Source organism: Oncorhynchus tshawytscha, linkage group LG18 (assembly GCF_018296145.1).
Source record: "Oncorhynchus tshawytscha isolate Ot180627B linkage group LG18, Otsh_v2.0, whole genome shotgun sequence".
In the NCBI taxonomy this organism is placed as follows: Eukaryota; Metazoa; Chordata; class Actinopteri; order Salmoniformes; family Salmonidae; genus Oncorhynchus; species Oncorhynchus tshawytscha.
Window position 1 is genome coordinate 29,409,638 of NC_056446.1, and position 19,267 is coordinate 29,428,904.

The following is a 19,267-nucleotide window of genomic DNA, read 5'->3' on the forward strand; positions in this document are numbered from 1 at the left end:
AGCTGGGATAGATAACTAAATGTCCAAGTTTCTGTTTTCTACTACACAGCATCAAGTCGAGAGAGAGAGAGACATGTCAAGGTGTGAAGGTCAGGGTGGCTGGGCAGAGTGAAAATTGTCCTTGATGTGTATCAGGTGCAACTCCAAAAAGATAAGACAGACAGAGAAAAGCTTCAATTCCATGTGTTTTTTTTAAGCCGGGGAAAAGTCATTTTGTTCTTCAAAAAGTCCCCAATGTCTCAATTCCCACTTACCTTTCAATTTAAGTTTCCTGACTGGCAAAATTGTTCTTGTGCTTTACAAATAGTTTTCCCGCTGCGCTTGTGAACACTCTCACTAAAGTCCAGGCGTCTCAACACCTGGCTTTGCTTCGCTCTCGTAAAAGTGCTCACAATCCTGCGCTTGGGGAGCAATTTTCTGGAAAAGTTGTCTCTTTAAAAAAAATTGCGGATCTTATTTTATTACGTTTTATGTGGTATTTTTTCCCTTTTTTTCGTCTGTTTTAAAGATTTTCGTCCCTCTTGGTGGTCTGTGTTTGGATTCCCTCGCCGCCGCCTTCTGAATGCATGAATCTTTGGTGATTGGATGCTGAGGGTACAATAACACAGACACCAGGGCCGAGATCCGGCCCGAGACTGGTTCGGCCCGTTTGCCTCCGCCAGATGGCGCAGGGCAGGGTCACCTATGACCCCACCGGAAGGTCATCGCCAAGGTGACACTCAGCAGCCATATATGGGCAGATGTAGATGGGGCAGCGGATCTGAGATCTAAAGGGGGCGGAGACAGAGTTAAACATTTGTTCAATAACATTTGGCATCATCATGACCCTGAAATCTGTTTCCTCACAAAAATATCTCCAGTAATAATATCCAGTATCTTAGTTAAAATGAGACATTAGAAGAACTTTCATTAAAACACATGCTGTTGCCATGGTGGCAGTCAGGATCATGTAATATTCATGGTGAGAGATGGTAAATCCATAATGCATGGAGAGAGTCTGTCCTCGACCTGGGAGACTAACTCCTTAACTACTAATGAAGTGATTAAACTGATCTGAATGATAATGGAGCCAGATGCACTGCAGACAAACATTGTCTGAAACTACTGCCAGTAGATTGCTTGGACTTGACTAGTTGTTTAGTTTACTAGTTTACTTTATTAAGATATTACTCCTGGATATTGTAACTGGAAATATTTAGTTTGACATATTTTGTTTTACAAAGTAGATGTTGAAATAGTGACCAGTTATGCTCAAAATCTTATTCATAGCGACAGCTCAGTCTGATTGTGTAATTCATTTCTCAGTTTTGATTTTCCAGTTAAGTAACACAGGTATTGTGAGAACAAGTAAGTAGGAATGTATTCATTTGACAAAAAAGCAATATCACAATTTGTTCGTTACAATTGTTCACAAGTGATTCCCTTTATTCAATTCCCAGAAAAATCTATCAACAGTCCTTCAATCTGTTCACTTAAAATCAAATTCAAACTACAAAGTTTATTTCCCAGGAGTGTGTGGTGTGTTTGTGTGTGAGAGAGAGTGTGTGTCCATTTAGAAGCTGACTTTAATCAGACTTCCTCTCCCTCCTGCAGTGAGCCACACTGTCCTCCTTCTCCTCCTCCTATCTTGTCAATATGGCCGCCTCGTCAATTGCAAGCCATTACCTGTCATGCTTTTCTATTTTTGCTCTCTCTCTCTGTTTGTTCCTCCTTGTCTGCAATTACAGTGATCCCCTCCCCACAGACTGTCGCTCGTTCCGTCGCTCCGTTTGGTCGGGACGGCTATCATTCATGTGATTACTGCCATGTTGCTATGGCAACCCCACCCCTCTCTTTCTAGAGAGACACTATAGCTGCCGGTTAGAATTGGCCCTCCTGAGACAGCGAGAGCGAACAAGAGAGAGAGAGAAAAAGCACCTCTGCAAGACCCCCTCCTGAAGGACCTGCACCCACACCATAGCATCACCAGCCACACCCCAACCAGCTAAGAAGACCCCAAGAAAACCCTGACCACACCCTATATAGGCCCCCCCCATAAAAAACCTACAGCATTCCCTCCCCCATATGCCCCCCTAGACACAACTACGACAACATAACCAACAAAAACGGGCCACAACTCCTGCAGCTCTGTCGGATGCTGGGTATGTAAAGAGTCAATGGTAGGCTTTGAGAAGACTCCTATGGTAGGTACACCTATAGCTCATCTCTTGACAGTAGTACTGTAGACTACTGACCTAAACCCAGATTCCCTTAGAGTGTTCAGTCAGTCCACTGACACCCCTATCAGATCACAGCAAATTCACGCTCTACTTGAACGGTGCTATGCTCAATCATGAGGCATCAAATCCAAAGGAACTGAATAATATTAACAAATGGTATAGATGGAAGGAAAATAGTGTGGAACTCTACAAAAAAAACAATTAGGATACAACAAATTCAATCCTTCTCGACAATTACCCGGACAAAAGGTTTCACTGTAATAGTGAAGGTGTAAACTTGGCAGTAGAAAACCTAAACAGTATTTTTGACCTCTCAGCTTCCCTATCAAATAAAAAAAGTTCAAGCTGACAACCTAAGAAAATGAACAACAATGACAAATGTTTTGATAAAGAATGCAAAAAAAAAAAAACCTAAGAAAGAAACTGAGAAACCTATCCAACCAAAAACATAGAGACCCAGAAAACCTGAACCTACGCCTTCACGATGGTGAATCACTAAAACAAGACAGAAATACACTACGGAAAAAGAAGGAACAGCACATCAGAAATCAGCTCAATGTAATTGAAGAATCCATAGAATCTAACCAGTTCTTGGAAAATTGAAAACAAACAACAACACGAAGAGTTATCTATCCAAAATGGAGATGTATGGATAAATCACTTCTCCAATCTTTTTGGCTCTATAACAAAGAACAATCAACAAAAACATATACAAGATCAAATACAAATCTTAAAATAAACGATTAAAGATGACCAGAACCCACTGGATTCTCCAATTACATTACAGGACAAAATACAAACCCTCCAACCCAAAAAGGCCTGTGGGGTTGATGGTATCCTCAATGAAATTATAAAATATACAGACCACAAATTCCAATTGGCCGTACTTAACTCCTTAAGGTATAGGGGGCAGCATTTCAACTTTGGGATAAATAGCGTGCCCAATTTCAACTTCCTGCTACTCATGCCAAGAATATAAGATATGCATATTATTAGTAGATTTGGATAGGAAACACTCTGAAGTTTCTAAAACTGTTTGAAATATGTCTGTGAGTATAACAGAACTTATGTAGCAAGCAAAACCCCGAGGACTAACCTTTCAGAATTTTTCTTTAGGCCTCTGTCTGTTCACTGAGTTCTCATTGGCAAATTATATTTCTTAGGAACCTGTTTTCAGTTCCTACCACTTCCACTGGTCTTTGGAATTTGGTTGAGGTTATTCATTTGTGCAATGAAGAAGTATGCCATCTAGGAACTGTGTAACACTGTTGAGAGTTGGCCAAGACATGAAAAGTAGCGTTAGTTTCCTCTCGTCCTCTACTGAAAACAGATAGACCCGTATTCAATTTGATCGATTATTAACATTTAAAAATACTTAAAGTTGTATTACAAAAGTAGTTTGAAATATTTTGGGAAAGTTTATAGGCAACTTTTAAAATACTTTGTAGTGACGTTGCGCATTTTGGAAGCTGTTTTTTTCTGGATCAAACGTGTCAAATAAATTGACATTTTGTATATATATGGACGGAATTAAACTTTGTGACTAGGGGGCAGTATTTTCAATTTTGGAAAAACAACGTTCCCGTAGTAAACAGGATATTTTGTCAGGACAAGATGCTAGAATATGCACATAATTGACAGCTTAGGATAGAAAACACTCTAAAGTTTCCAAAACTGTAAAAATATTGTCTGTGACTATAACAGAACTGATGTTGCAGGTGAAAGCCTGAGAAAAATCCAATCCGGAAGTGCCTCATGTTTTGAAAGCGCTGCGTTCCAATGCGTCCCTATGAGAGCAGTGAATGGGCTATCAACCAGATTACTTTTTCTCTGTATTCACCAAGGTGTCTACAGCATTGTGACGTAGTTTTACGCATTTATGTTGAAGAATACCCGTAAGCGGCTACATTGCGCAAGTGGTCACCTGATGCTCCCAGAGTGATTCTCGCGTAAAATACAGAGGTAGCCATTATTAGTAGCCATTCCAATCGGTCCTACTAAAAAACTAATTGTTCCGGTGGATATATTATTGAATAGATATTTGAAAAACACCTTGAGGATTCATTATAAACAACGTTTGTCATGTTTCTGTCGATATTATGGAACTAATTTGGAATATTTTTCAGCATTTTCGTGACTGCAATTTCTGGGCGATTTCTCAGCCAAACGTGAAGAAAAAATGGAGCTATTTCGCCTACAAAAATAATATTTTTGGCTATCTAACTGGGAGTCTCGTGAGTGAAAACATCCGAAGCTTATCAAAGGTAAACGATTTAATTTGATTGCTTTTCTGATTTCCGTTACCAAGTTACCTGCTGCTAGCTGGACAAAATGCTATGCTAGGCTATTGATAAACTTACACAAATGCTTGTCTAGCTTTGGCTGTAGCATATTTTGAAAATCTGAGATGACAGGGTGATTAATAACAAAAGGCTAAGCTGTGTCTCAATATATTTCACTTGTGATTTTCATGAATAGGAATATTTTCTAGGAATATTTATGTCCGTTGCATTATGCTAATTAGTGTCAGTCGATGACTACGCTCCCTCATGCGGGATGGGGAGTCATTAGAGGTTAATCGAACAAAAGGACCAATTGTGATATTTATGGGACATATTGGAGTGCCAAAAAAAGAAGCTCGTCAAAGGTAAGGCATGTTTTATATTTTATTTCTGCGTTTTGTGTAGTGCCTGCAGAGTTGAAATATGCTACCCTCTTTGTTTACTATTGTGATATCATCAGATAATAGCTTCTCATGCTTTCGCCGAAAAAGCCTTTTTAAAATCTGACATGTTGGCTGGATTCACAACGAGTGTAGCTTTAATTGAGTATCTTACATGTGTGATTTAATGAATTTATTTGAATGGCCAAGTGGCCAAGTGGGACGCGAGCATCCCCCATCCTAGAGAGGTTAAACTCTTTCACATCATCCTCAGCTCTAGCATATTCTCCAATATTTGGAACCAAGGACTGATCATGGCCCCTGTCATTCTAAGCTGAGACATGCTCATTAGCTTTTTAGCTATTCTGAAAGGTAACCTTATGGGCTTTCTGTTTCAATGCCAATCTACATTTCTACAATCTACTTAATTGAGACTTGTTTACGTGTTGCTGTGCGTTTTGTTGCCAAACTATTTTGCTACCTGACAACTTTACGGTTTATACTTTTTAATTACGTTTATATTTTTGTTTTTTCCCTCAACTTTTTCACTCCGGAAGCTGGACATGGTTCGTCAGGACCTCCAACAGCCGAAGCTAAGTAGTAACATTAAAAACCTGTTAAAGATAGGGCTGACTACTGCCCCCTTTGGAGGAATTGCGTGCCCATAGTAAACAGAAAAAAAATCTGTCAAAAATTGCTACTATATGCATATAATAATTATTATTGAATAGAAAACACTCTAAAGCTTCTAAAACCGTTCAAATTATGTCTGTATGTAAAGCAGAACTCTCAGGGCAGCCATTCTCCCAAACTCTCTCTTGGCAACAGAAAAGTTGGGACAACTTTGACGTCATCCCCCCACCCTTCCCAACCAGCTACAGATCTGGGAACAGTTCCTATCTCTTCAGCGCGATGTCCCCTTTCAGTGGGGTCTGTCATTGTGAGAATCGCGCGCTCCCTCGAGTTTTGGCGGGCTGAAACCTCCGGGTCACGCGAAAATACATGTACTTTCATGCGCGCGTCGGGTCCGGAGCTCTCTTTGTTCCAAGATTCACCAAACGATGTAGGTTTGTCTGTTCACGCTAAGGATTGTTTTGCATGTTTAGAACATGCTAAAGCTCGATTCTGCACTTAGTTTGACCAGTTTAGTCGACATACAATATGTAATTTTGAAGTTTTGATGCGCATCCACAAGAATTTTGGCTGCATTTCGACCGGAATTTGTCGTGTTTGATAACCTAAAGACACAGACTTGAAAACCAAATGCAGTTTTTGGTAAGTATAACTCCTTCCACGTCTTCTGATCGAAGAACATCAAAGATAAGGGAATATTTATGTGTTAATTATGGGTTTCTGTGGACTCCGAGATAGAGGAGACATAATGCTAATTTCTGAGCGCCGTCTCATATTATAGCCTAGTGAACGAATTCTGTAACATTAAAAATAAATGTAACACAGCGGTTGCATTAAGAAGAAGTGTATCTTTCTAACTATATGTAGAACATGTATATTTAGTCAAAGTTTATGATGTGTATTGCTTGTTATCTGACGTTAGCTCCGGCAGATATCATCATTTCTCCGGACATTTGAGTAGCATTTTTTGAACATGGCGTCATTGTAAACAGAGATTTATGGATTGAAAGTTGCAAAATCCATGTACACAAACAACAAGTGTGTAGTTAAAATGGTCAAAAAACACACACATTTCCTTCCACAGGGCTGGGGGGTGAGACTAGGATGCATCTTAAGCCCTAACCTCTTCAACACACTGTATATATCAATGAATTGGCGAGGGCATGAGAACAGTTTGCAGCACCCGTTCTCACCATACTAGAATCTGAAGTCAAATGTTTACTGTTTGCTGATGATCTGGTGCTTCTGTCACCAACCAAGTAGGGCCTACAGCAGCATCTAGATATACAAATTCCATCTAGCCACCGTTGCCCTAGAGCATACAAAAAACTATACATACCTCGGCCTAAACATCAGTGCCACAGGTAACTTCCACAAAGTGGTGAAGGATGTGAGAGACAAGGCAAGAAGGGTCTACTATGCCATCAAAAGGAAAATGAAATTCAACGTTAAATTAGGATCTGGCAAAAAATAATTGAATCAGTTATAGATCCCATTGCCCTTTATGGTTGTGAGGTCTGGAGTCCACTCACCAACCAAGAATTCACAAAATGGGACAAACACCGAATTGAGACTCCGTATGTAGAATTCCGCAAAAAATGTCCTCTGTGTACAACGTAAAAGACCAAATAATGTATGCAGAGCAGAATTCGGCCGATACCCTCTAATGATCAAAATCCTGAAAAGAGCCGTTAAATTCTACAACCACCTAGGAAGAGATTCCCAGACATTCCATAACAAAGCCATCACCTACAGAGAGGTGAACCTGGAGAAGAGAAAGCTGGTCCTGGGGCTCTGTTCACAAAAACAAACAGACCCCACAGAGCCCCAGGACAGCAACACAATTAAACTCAACCAATTCATGATAAAACAAAAAGATAATTACTTGACACATTGTCACAGTTTTCTGTATGTGAAAGAGAGTCAGACCAAAATGCGGCGTGGCTATTGCGATCCATGTTTAATGAAACAAAGTAAACACGATCAAATACAAAAACAAATAAACGTAACACGAAAACCGAAACAGCCTAATACTGGAGCAAAGTAACACAGAGACAGAACAAGGACAATCACCCACAAAAACCCAACACCAAACAGGCTACCTAAATATGGTTCCCAATCAGAGACAATGACTAACACCTGCCTCTGATTGAGAACCATATCAGGCCATACATAGAACTAGACAAACTAGACATGTAACATAGAATGCCCACTCAGCTCACACCCTGACCAACCAAAATATAGAAACATACAAAGCAAACTATGGTCAGGGTGTGACAGTACCCCCCCATGGTGCGGACTCCAGCCGCAAAACCTGAACCTATAGGGGAGGGTCTGGGTGGGCATCCGTCCGCGGTGGCGGCTCTGGTGCTGGACGTGGCCCCCACTTCACCGTAGTCTTTGTCCCCCACCTTGTCCGCTACCGTGGCCTCCTCACCATGGCAACTCTTCTCAATGGACAGAGAGGCGGCAGCTCGGGACAGAGGGGCAGGGGCTCTTGGCTGAGGGGCAGGGGTTCTTGGCTGAGGGGCTCTGGCGGCTCTGGGTTGAGGGGCTCTGGCGGCTCTGGGTTGAGGGGCTCTGGGCTGAGGGGCACTGGCGGCCCCTGGCTGACTGGCGGCACTGGCGGCCCCTGGCTGACTGGTGGCACTGGCGGCCCCTGGCTGACTGGCGGCACTGGCGGCCCCTGGCTGACTGGCGGCACTGGCGGCCCCTGGCTGACTGGCGGCCCTGGCGGCCCCTGGCTGACTGGCGGCACCTGGCTGACTGGCGGCACTGGCGGCCCCTGGCTGACTGGCGGCACTGGCGGCCCCTGGCAGACTGGCGGCACTGGCGGCCCCTGGCAGACTGGCGGCACTGGCGGCTCCTGGCAGACTGGCGGTGCTGGGCAGACGGGTGGCTCAGGCGGTGCTGGGCAGACGGGTGGCTCAGGCGGCGCTGGGCAGACGGGTGGCTCAGGCGGCGCTGGGCAGACGGGTGGCTCAGGCGGCGCTGGGCAGACGGGTGGCAGCTCAGGCGGCGCTGGGCAGACGGGTGGCTCAGGCGGCGCTGGGCAGACGGGAGGCTCAGGCGGCGCTGGGCAGACGGGAGGCTCAGATGGCGCTGGGCAGACGGGAAGCTCAGATGGCGCTGGGCAGACGGGAAGCTCCGGCAACGCTGGAGAGGACGGCTCTGGCAGCGCTGGACTGAGTAGCTCTCGTAGCGCCGAACAGGCGGGAGACTCTGGGAGCGCTGGAGAGGCGGGAGACTCCGGCAGCGCTGGAGAGGCGGGAGAATCCGGCAGCGCTGGACAAGCGAGGCGCACTGTAGGCCTGATGCGTGGTGCTGGCACTGGTGGTACTGGGCTGAGGACACGCACAGGAAGCCTGGTGCGCGGAGCTGCTACCGGAGGGCTGGGGTGTGGAGGTGGTACTGGATAGACCGGACCGTGCAGGCGCACTGGAGCTCTTGAGCGCCGAGCCTGCCCAACCCTACCTGGTTGAATGCTCCCGGTTGCCCTGCCAGTGCGGCGAGGTGGAATAGCCCGCACTGGGCTATGCAGGCGAACCGGAGACACCGAGCGCAAGGCTGGTGCCATGTAAGCCGGCCCAAGGAGATGCACTGGAGACCAGATGCGTAGAGCCGGCTTCATGGCACTTGGCTCAATGCTCACTCTAGCCCGGCCAATACGCGGAGCTGGAATGTACCGCACCGGGCTATGCACCCGCACTGGAGACACCGTGCGCACCACAGCATAACACGGTGCCTGCCCAGTCTCTCTAACCCCCCGGTAAGCACAGGGAGTTTGCGCAGGTCTCCTACCTGGCGTAGCTATACTCCCTGTGAGCCTCCCCCCAAGACATTTTTGGGGCTGACTCTCGGGCTTCCTTGCCAGCCGTGTTCCCTCATATCGCCGGCTCCTCTCTCCGGCTGCCTCTGCTCTCCTAGCTGCCTCCACCTGTTCCCATGGAAGGTGATCCTTTCCCGCCAGGATCTCCTCCCAGGTGTAGCAACCCTTGCCATCCAATACATCGTCCATGTGACACACATTGGAAAGAATTTACAAAAAAACAGAGCAAACTAGAATTATATTTGGCCCAGAACAGAGAGTACATTGTGGCAGAATACTTGATCACTGTGTTTCTGTACTTACTAACGGCCGGTAGATCTCTACACTCCCCCTCCTCCAGGGTGACATCATCAATTGCGATATCCCCCTCAATACCAGGACCTCGGATACCCTCCAGCACCACCTGAGGTGGGAGAAAAAGAGAGAGATGGAGAGTGATAGCTGTTATAGACATAAACTTTAAGTTGGGATTCTTCCCCTGACTGACTCCCGAATCATCCAATCACACAAGGTTTTACTCACCTGGAAAGAGGCGGTTGGGTGGATGCTAACTTTGGCCTGTTTCCAGTGGTCGCCTTGGTTACCACTCAGTGACCAGGTGGGCCCCTCTGTTGCTGCCTGACCCTTCTGTCTCAGGAGCGCGTTCAGGGTCCCTACAGATAAGAGAGACCACACGGTCACACACGGTCAAACTCAGCCAGAGACTGTGACACGCAGTCAGAGCCGCCTCAAGTGTTGCCAATAATAATCTCCATAATGTGATATTGCAGCAAGCTTTTCAGGGTCCCTGCAGAGGAAAGATACCACACGGTTAGATATGGCCTGACATGGTCAGAGAGGTTCAGGAAGTGATATGCTTAAGGGCTTTGAGTGATTCCATATCACAGTATGAATCAGGATATGTATTTTTCAACAAATGCTTAGGCCAGGAGTTCCCAAACTATTTTGGCCTGCGACCCCATTTTGATATCACTTTTTTTTGTGACCCCACCATGTAAAGAAAATTATGCAATCAACAGCCAATGTTAACTTTTTAATTTGGGCTATGACAGTCTATTAGAAATCAGTCTGACAGTACTTTGGACAGCATTTAAATCTGAAGATGGTTTGAAGTGACTGAAATGCATCAGAAAGCTATCGGGTTCAGAAGATCACCAGGCAATAAAGTTGTATGATCTTTGTAGAAGTTGTATGATCTGTGTAGAAAATAATTGAATCCCCCCCCATGTGATTTAGTGCTGGGTCTTGTCCACTCGGTTCTAATGGCTTGTGGGCATAATAGAGGGAAACAGTACGTACGTACAGTTGAAGTCGGGAGTTCACATACACTTAGGTTAGAGGCATAAAAACTTGTTTTTCAACCACTCCACAAATTTCTTGTTAACAAACTATAGTTTTGGCAAATAGGTTAGGACATCTACTTTGTGCATGACAGAATAATTTTTTCCAACAATTGTTAACAAATTATTTCACAAATAACTCACTGTATCACAATTCCAGTGGGTCAGAAGTTTACATACACTAAGTTGACTGTGCCTTTAAACATCTTGGAAAATTCCAGAAAAGGATGTCATGGCTTTAGAAGCTTCTGATGACATCATTTGAGTCAATTGGAGGTGTACCTGTGGATGTATTTCAAGGCCTACCTTCAAACTCAGTGCCTCTTTGCTTGACATCATGGGAAAATCTAAATAAATCAGCCAAGATCTCAGAAAAAAACATGGTAGACCTCCACAAGTCTGGTTCATCCTTGGGAGTAATTTCCAAACACTTGAAAGTACCACGTTCATCTGAACAAACAATATTATGCAAGTTTAAACACCATGGGACCACTCAGCCATCATACCACTGAGGAAGGATACGTGTTCTGTTTCCTAGAGATGAACATACTTTGGTGCGAAAAGTGCAAATAAATCCCAGAACAACAGCAAAGGACCTTGTGAAGATGCTGGATGAAACAGGTAGAAAAGTATCTATATCCACAGTAAAACGAGTTCTATATCGATATAACCTTAAAAGCCGCTCACCAAGGAAGAAGCCACTGCTCCAAAACAGCCATAAAAAAGCCAGCCTACGGTTTGCAACTGCACATGGGGACAAAGATCGTACTTTTTGGAGCAATGTCCTCTGGTCTGATGAAACAAAAATAGAACTGTTTGGCCATAATGACCATTGTTATGTTTGGAGGAAAAAGGGGGAGGCTTGCAAGCTGAAAAACACCATCTCAACCATGAAGCACGGGGTAGGCAGCATCATGTTGTGGGGGTGCTTTGCTGCAGGAGGGACTGGTGCACTTCACAAAATAGATGGCAACATAAGAAAGGAAAATTATGTGGATATATTGAAGCAACATCTCAAGACATCAGTCAGGAAGTTAAAGCTTGGTCACAATGGGTCTTTCAAATTGACAATGACCTTAAGCATACTTCCAAAGTTGTGGCAAAATGGCTTCAGGACAACAAAGTCAAGGTATTGGAGTGGCCATCACAAATCCCTGACTCCAATCCTATAGAAAATGTGTGGGCAGAACTGAAAAAAGCACATGCGAGGAAGGAGGCCTACAAACCTGACTCAATTTCACCAGCTCTGTCAGGAGGAATAGGCCAAAATTCACCCAACTTATTGTGGGAAGCTTGTGGAAGGCTACCCAAAACATTTGACCCAATTTAAACAATTTAAAGGCACTGCTACCAAATACTAATGGAGTGTCTGCAAACTTCTGACCCACTGTCTTTCATGTGATGAAAGAAATACAAGCAGAAACAAATCATTCTCTCTACTATTATTCTGACATTTCACATTCTTAAAATAAAGTGGTGATCCTAACTGACCTAAGACATTTAATTTTTACTTGGATTAAATGTCAGGAATTGTGAAAAACATAGTTTAAATGTATTTGGCTTATGTGTATGTAAACTTCTGACTTCAACTGTCTGTCTAACACTCACACTTTTTCCCCCTTACTAGCTCTGACCTTGCTGATAGCTACTTTATTGAGGAAAAATGTACTTACTATGACTGTGATATGTGGTTGTCCCATCTAACTATCTTAATAGGAATTCACTAACTGTAAGTGGCTCTGGATAAGAGCATCTGCTAAATTACAAACATTTTAAATGTAATTCTCCACAGCAAGAATTTTCCTCAAGCTCAACAGGACTGTTACTCTGAAGCCTTGTCTAAGTCAAAGAGAGACAGAGAGAAATAGAGAGAATGAGAGAGAGAGTTCTTCAAAAAAAAAGTGGTGATCCTAACTTACCTAAGACAGGGAATTTTTACTAGGATTAAATATCAGGAATTGTGAAAAACTGAGTTTACATGTATTTGGCTAAGGTGTATGTAAACTTCCGACATCAACTGTACGTGTTCCTGAGAGTCCTATATTTCAGTGATGGGGTCATAATATTTTGTAGCTTAAACCATTCAAAAGATTGAGCCACATCTGTAGAAAGAAAACAGAATCTGCTTTGATTAGTACAACCACATCTAGTGGCTACTGGAGGTCACTGACTTAACCCCGGGTTCTATGAACCAACCGCAAATCAAATCAGGCGACCCTGCGTGGAGTTTCGTCCCCTAGTTTGGGAATACCCTGCCTTAGGCCAACTCTTAACAAAAGCAGCTTCTACCGCCTGATATTCTATAAAATATGGTCATTTAGCAGATACTTTTATCTGTGACTTACAACTAACACATGAAGGCACACAAAGGAATCGAACCCACAACCCTTTTGTGATTGGAGACATTGCCCTGTGTAAGGTGCCGTCTTTCTGAAGGGACGTTAAACAGATGCCCTGACTTTCTGTGGTCACGAAAAATCCCATGGCACTTATCATAAGAGTAGTGGTGTTAACCCAGGTGTCCTGGCTAAATTCCCAATCTGACCCTCATACCATCATGGCCACCTAATCATTCCCAGCTCCAAATGGCTCATTCTGTATATGAGAATGTGTTCTCAGTCAATTTAGATGGTAAAATAAGGATAAAATAAAATATTGCTAGTTCCATGCTTCAACCAATTGAGACATAATCTACGCCACAATTTAACCTACATCATGAGTTGCTAGGGGCAGAATTTTCACTTTTGGATAAATAGCGTGCCCAATTTCAACTTCCTGCTACTCATGTCAGGAAAATAAGATATGCATATTATTCATAGATTTGGATAGAAAACACTCTGAAATTTCTAAAACTGTTTGAATCATGTCTGTGAGTATAGCAAAACCCCTCTCTGTTCCCTGAATTGTCTTTGCCAAGGAATAATTCATAGGAACCTGTTTTCAGTTCCTACCGCTTCCACTGGATGTCACCAGTCTTTGGAATTTGGTTGAGGTTATTCCTTTGTGCCATAAAGAAGTAGGCCAACTCGGGAATTGGGGACACTTTTGTGAGTTGCGCAAGCCGTGAAAAGCAGCGCTGGTTGGTTTTCTTTCCTGTATTGAATACTGATTGCCCCGTCTACAATTTGATCGATTATTAACGTTTAAAAAAACCTAAAGTTCTATTACAAAAGTAGTTTGAAATATTTTGGCAAAGTTTGTAGGCAACTTTTGAAATATTTTGTAGTGACGTTGCATTTTTTGTAAGCTGTTTTTTTTCTGGATCAAATGCGCTTTATAAATTTACATTTTGGATATATATGGATGGAATTAATCGAACAAAAGGACCAATTGTGATGTTTATGGGACATATTGGAGTGCCAACAAAATAATCTCGTCAAAGGTAATGCATGTTTTATATTTTATTTCAGCGTTTTGTGTAGCGCCTGCAGGGTTGAAATATGCTAGCTCCTTTGTTCACTGCTGGTGCAGATGGTGCAGGCTATCAGATAATAGCTTCTTATGCTTTCGCCGAAAAGCATTTTTAAAACCTGACATGTCGGCTGGATTCACAACGAGTGTAGCTTTAATTGAGTATCTTACATGTGTGATTTAATGAAAGTTTGAATTTTATAGCATTTTATTTGAATCTGGCGCTCTGCATTTTCCCTGGCAATTGGCCAGTTGAGACATTTGCGTCCCGCCTATCCCTAAGAGGTTTTAAAAGGCCAAATGAAGATGTTTTTATCACAAGATCAAATCATTTCTGGGTAACAATTAAGTATATTCCTGTAATTACTGTAATAGCAAGAAGCAGCAAGCTGCACTGGATAGGATACAGAAAAAGGGCAAGCAAGAAACAGACATCAAATCAAATTGTGTTAGTTACATGTTCCGAATACAACAGGTGTAGTAGACCTTACAGTGAAATGCTTACTTACGAGCACCTAACCAACAATGCAGTAAATATATATATATATATATGAATAATAAATAAAAGTAACAAGTAATTAAGGAGCAGCGGTAAAATAACAATAGCGAGACTATATACATGGGGGTACCGGTACAGAGTCAATGTGCGGGGGCACCGGTTAGTCGAGGTAATTGAGGTAATATGTACATGTAGGTAGAGTTATTAAAGTGACTATGCATAGATGATAACAACAGAGAGTAGCAGCAGTGTAAAATAGGGGGGGAGGGGCAATGCAAATAGTCTGGGTAGCCATTTGATTAGAAATCCAAGAGTCTTTTGGCTTGGGGGTAGAAGCTGTTTAGAACCCTCTTCGACCTAGACTTGGCGCTCCGGTAGAGTCTATGACTAGGGTGGCTGGAGTCTGACAATTTTTTGGGCCTTCCTCTGACACAGCCTGGTATAGAGGTCCTGGATGGCAGGAGGCTTGGCCCCAGTGATGTACTGGGCCGTACGCACTATCCTCTGTAGTGCCTTGCGTTCGGAGGCCGAGCAGTTGCCATACCAGGCAGTGATGCAACCAGTTCTCGATGGTGCAGCTGTAGAACCTTTTGAGGATCTGTGGACCCATGCCAAATCTTTTCAATCACCTGAGGGGGAATAGGTTTTGTTGTGCCCTCTTCACGACTGTCTTGGTGTGCTTGGACCATGTTAGTTTGTTGGTGTGGACACCAAGGAACTTGAAGCTCTCAACCTGCTCCACTACAGCCCCGTCGATGAGAATGGGGGCATGCTCGGCCCTCATTTTTCTGTAGTCCACAATCATCTCCTTTGTCTTGATCAATTTGAGGGAGAGGTTGTTGTCCTGGAACCACATGGCCAGGACTCTGACCTCCTCCCTATAGGCTGTCTCGTCGTTGTCAAACTTAATGATGGTGTTGGAGTCGTGACTGGCCGTGCAGTCATGAGTGAACAGGGTGTACAGGAGGGGACTGAGCACGCACCCCAAGAGGGGCCCCTGTATTGAGGATCAGCGTGGCGAATGTGTTCATACCGGCCCTCACCACCTGGGGGCGGCCCGTCAGGAAGTCCAGGATCCAGTTGCAGAGGGAGGTGTTTAGTCCCAGGTTCCTTGGTTTATTGATGAGCTTTGAGGGCACTATGGTGTTGATCACTGAGCTCTAGTCAATTAATAACATTCTCACATTGGTGTTCCTTTTGTCCAGGTGGGAAAGGGCAGTTTGGAGTGCAATAGAGATTGCATCATCTGTGGATCTGTCATGGCGGTATGAAACCCTAGTGATTCTAGGGTTTCTGGGATAATGATAATCCCACTGACCCTTCCACCACTACCGTCACGAAGGGAAAGGGAAAGGAAAGTCAGTTGTACAACTGAATGCATTCAACTGAAATGTGTCTTCCGCCTTTAACCCAACCCCTCTGAATCAGAGGTGCGGGGGGGCTGCCATAATCAATATCCCCGATCACGATATGACGCACCAACCTCAACTGATTGTCTGTGAGTGGTTTGAGTGACAAACCTAATTTGATGGGCCTAATGGGAGGGATGTAAGCTGAAAACTAGCTGCTATTGGCAGAGAGGTTTGGAACTCTCTTTGTTATTGGTCTATTAACTTTTACCACCTGGTGATTACACCAGGCAAGCTCCACCCATCCAAAAACATCTATCAGCATCCATCAGGAAATAACACTGATCACATTTTTCACACTTTTACAGTGTTAGTTTCATCAGCTGTTGTACAATATGATTCAAAACACAGGAAAAACAGTATTTTGACTTCAATGGGCATTTAAATGGGTAACACTTTATTTGGATAGTCCATCTGTAGATGTCTATAGACTATCTACAGGCTATTAGTAACATTTCAACTAACTATATACTAACCCTAACCCCAACCTTAATCCTTATCCTAAACCTAGCCCTAACCCCAACCTTAATCCTTATCTTAAACCTAGCCCTAACCCTTATACTAAACCTAGCCCTAACCCTTATTCTAAATCTAGCCCTAATCTTTATACTAAACCTAGCCCTAACCCCAACCTTAATCCTTATCCTAAACCTAGCCCTAATTCTTATACTAAACCTAGACCTAACCCTTATTCTAAACCTAGCACTAACCCTTATACTAAACTTTGCCCTAACCCCAACCTTAATCCTTATCCTAAACCTAGCCCTAACCCTTATACTAAACCGATATCAACAGATAGTTTGTTAATAGTATGACCATCTGTAGAGCATCTACAGATGGACTATCTGGACGATCCAAATAAAGTGTGACCTTTAAATGCTGCATAAACTCCCAACGTCAATATTGAGCACTTAACGGAACACATTACTTGATCTTAATGTCAGTTTAACAGTGGAGGTTCTAACTGGTGTCTTGAGGGGGATTTTATTGGAGAATTTAAAAAATTCACTTAAAATTCATCTCTGCCTTCTGCATTTTAAATTCCAAATCCACCTCAGCATTCTGAGCAGAAGCTTGGCGGTGAGTGGTGGCAAAGGTTAACTGGGGGTCGTATGAATTGATACATGTATTAATTCCAAAGTTCTGCCAAGTGACAATGAATTATTCTCAAAACGTAATAATAAAGTTGAATTATAACTAAAGGCTGATAAGTGAAGAGAGTTCTTGTTTAACAAACCAACAACTTTAAGTCAATACTTTTCAATGACTCATATGCATTGAGAACGGTTTGGAATTCAAATGAGCAGCACCAGCTGAAAGTGGACGTGTTCCTAAATTACAAGTCAACTGAACATTCCAGCTCCTCTGCAGACTATTCCCCCCTATATGGTATAAAAAGCCTGCCATTCACAGGTCCAATGTGTAGGATCAGTTACACTACTATTCTGGACGAGCAACTTTGATGGTCCGTAATACTGTGAGATAATGACACTGAATGCAACAGAAACGTGTGTGTTGAAGTGATTTACATTGGAGGAGAGCGAGAAAGATCTTTCTGAGGATGGACTGGGAGGAGGGAGGGAGGGAAGGTGGAGGGAGAGGAGAGGAGAGTGTGCTGACTTATTTTACATGACAGAGTGGAGGGATCTTGCTGAGCTAGCCATACATAGTCCGGGCTGACAATTTCTTTGAACTTATTGGACTGTACTGTACAGTAGATAGTGTAGTGATGTCTAGTGTACAGTAGATAGTGTAGTGATGTCTACTGTACTGTAGATAGTGGAGTGATGTCTACTGTGCTGTATATAGTGTAGACATGTCTACTGTACTGTAGATAGTGTAGAGATGTCTACTGTACTGTAGATAGTGTAGTGATGTCTACTGTACTGTAGATAGTGGAGTGATGTCTGCTGAACTGCAGACGGTGTGGAGACCGTGCTGATTAGATAGGTAACTAATGGGAAGGTGAGGCAGGAGAGGGTGCTCTTTAACTTTAACTTTCTTAGCATTGGTTCCGTCCAGCCCCTATTCCCCCAAATACTGTGCAAAGGAATACATTCCCTGTTAAAGGTCAAATTCTCTGCCTCTGTCATCCATACCCGCACCTACAATCCCATACCTCTTCACACCACAGGGAGTTGAGTGTAGCAGGGTGCTGCGTTCCCTCCTCCAAGAGGAGTACGTAACACATGTCTTCTGTACGGCAGACAGTGTAGTGATGTCTAATGTACTGTAGATAGTGTAGTGATGTCTACTGTACTGTAGTGTAGAGATGTCTACTGTACTGTACTGTAGATAGTGTAGTGATGTCTACTGTACTGTAGATAGTGTGGAGATGTCTACTGTACTGTAGATAGTGGGGAGATGTCTACTGTACTGTAGATAGTGTAGAGATGTCTACTGTAGACAGTGTAGTGATGTCTACTGTAGATAGTGTAGTGATGTCTACTGTAGACAGTGTAGGGATGTCTACTGTAGACTGTGTAGAGATGTCTACTGTAGATAGTGTAGTGATGTCTACTGTAGATAGTGCAGTGATGTCTACTGTACTGTAGATAGTGTAGAGATGTCTACTGTAGATAGTGTAGTGATGTCTACTGTAGATAGTGTAGTGATGTCTACTGTAGACAGTGTAGTCCCATCTGGACAAGAGGAATACCTATGTGAGAATGCTGTTCATCGACTACAGCTCGGCATTCAACACCATAGTACCCTCCAAGCTCGTCATCAAGCTCGAGACCCTGGGTCTCGACCCCGCCCTGTGCAACTGGGTTCTGGACTTCCTGACGGGCCGCCCCCAGGTGGTGAGGGTAGGCAACAACATCTCCTCCCCGCTGATCCTCAACACTGGGGCCCCACAAGGGTGCGTTCTGAGCCCTCTCCTGTACTCCCTGTTCACCCACGACTGCGTGGCCATGCACGCCTCCAACTCAATCATCAAGTTTGCAGACGACACAACAGTGGTAGGCTTGATTACCAACAACGACGAGACGGCCTACAGGGAGGAGGTGAGGGCCCTCGGAGTGTGGTGTCAGGAAAATAACCTCACACTCAACGTCAACAAAACTAAGGAGATGATTGTGGACTTCAGTAAACAGCAGAGGGAACACCCCCATCCACATCGATGGAACAGTAGTGGAGAGGGTAGCAAGTTTTAAGTTCCTCGGCATACACATCACAGACAAACTGAATTGGTCCACTCACACAGACAGCATCGTGAGGAAGGCGCAGCAGCGCCTCTTCAACCTCAGGAGGCTGAAGAAAT

At 43.8% G+C, this 19,267-nt stretch overlaps 1 protein-coding gene across 1 annotated transcript in view; it reads right to left on the minus strand.

Moving 5' to 3' along the window:
- Positions 1 to 450: 450 nt before the first annotated feature.
- Positions 451 to 19,267, minus strand: part of LOC112217847 (MAM domain-containing glycosylphosphatidylinositol anchor protein 2-like) — a 345,651-nt gene continuing 326,834 nt past the window's right edge. Inside the window, exons 16-18 of the mRNA XM_042300909.1 lie at positions 9,866 to 9,996; positions 9,647 to 9,746; positions 451 to 767 (exon numbers count right to left, since the gene is read on the minus strand). Coding sequence (XP_042156843.1) covers positions 679 to 767; positions 9,647 to 9,746; positions 9,866 to 9,996 — 320 coding nt within the window. The 3' untranslated portion in view covers positions 451 to 678. The remainder of the gene's footprint in view (positions 768 to 9,646; positions 9,747 to 9,865; positions 9,997 to 19,267) is intronic.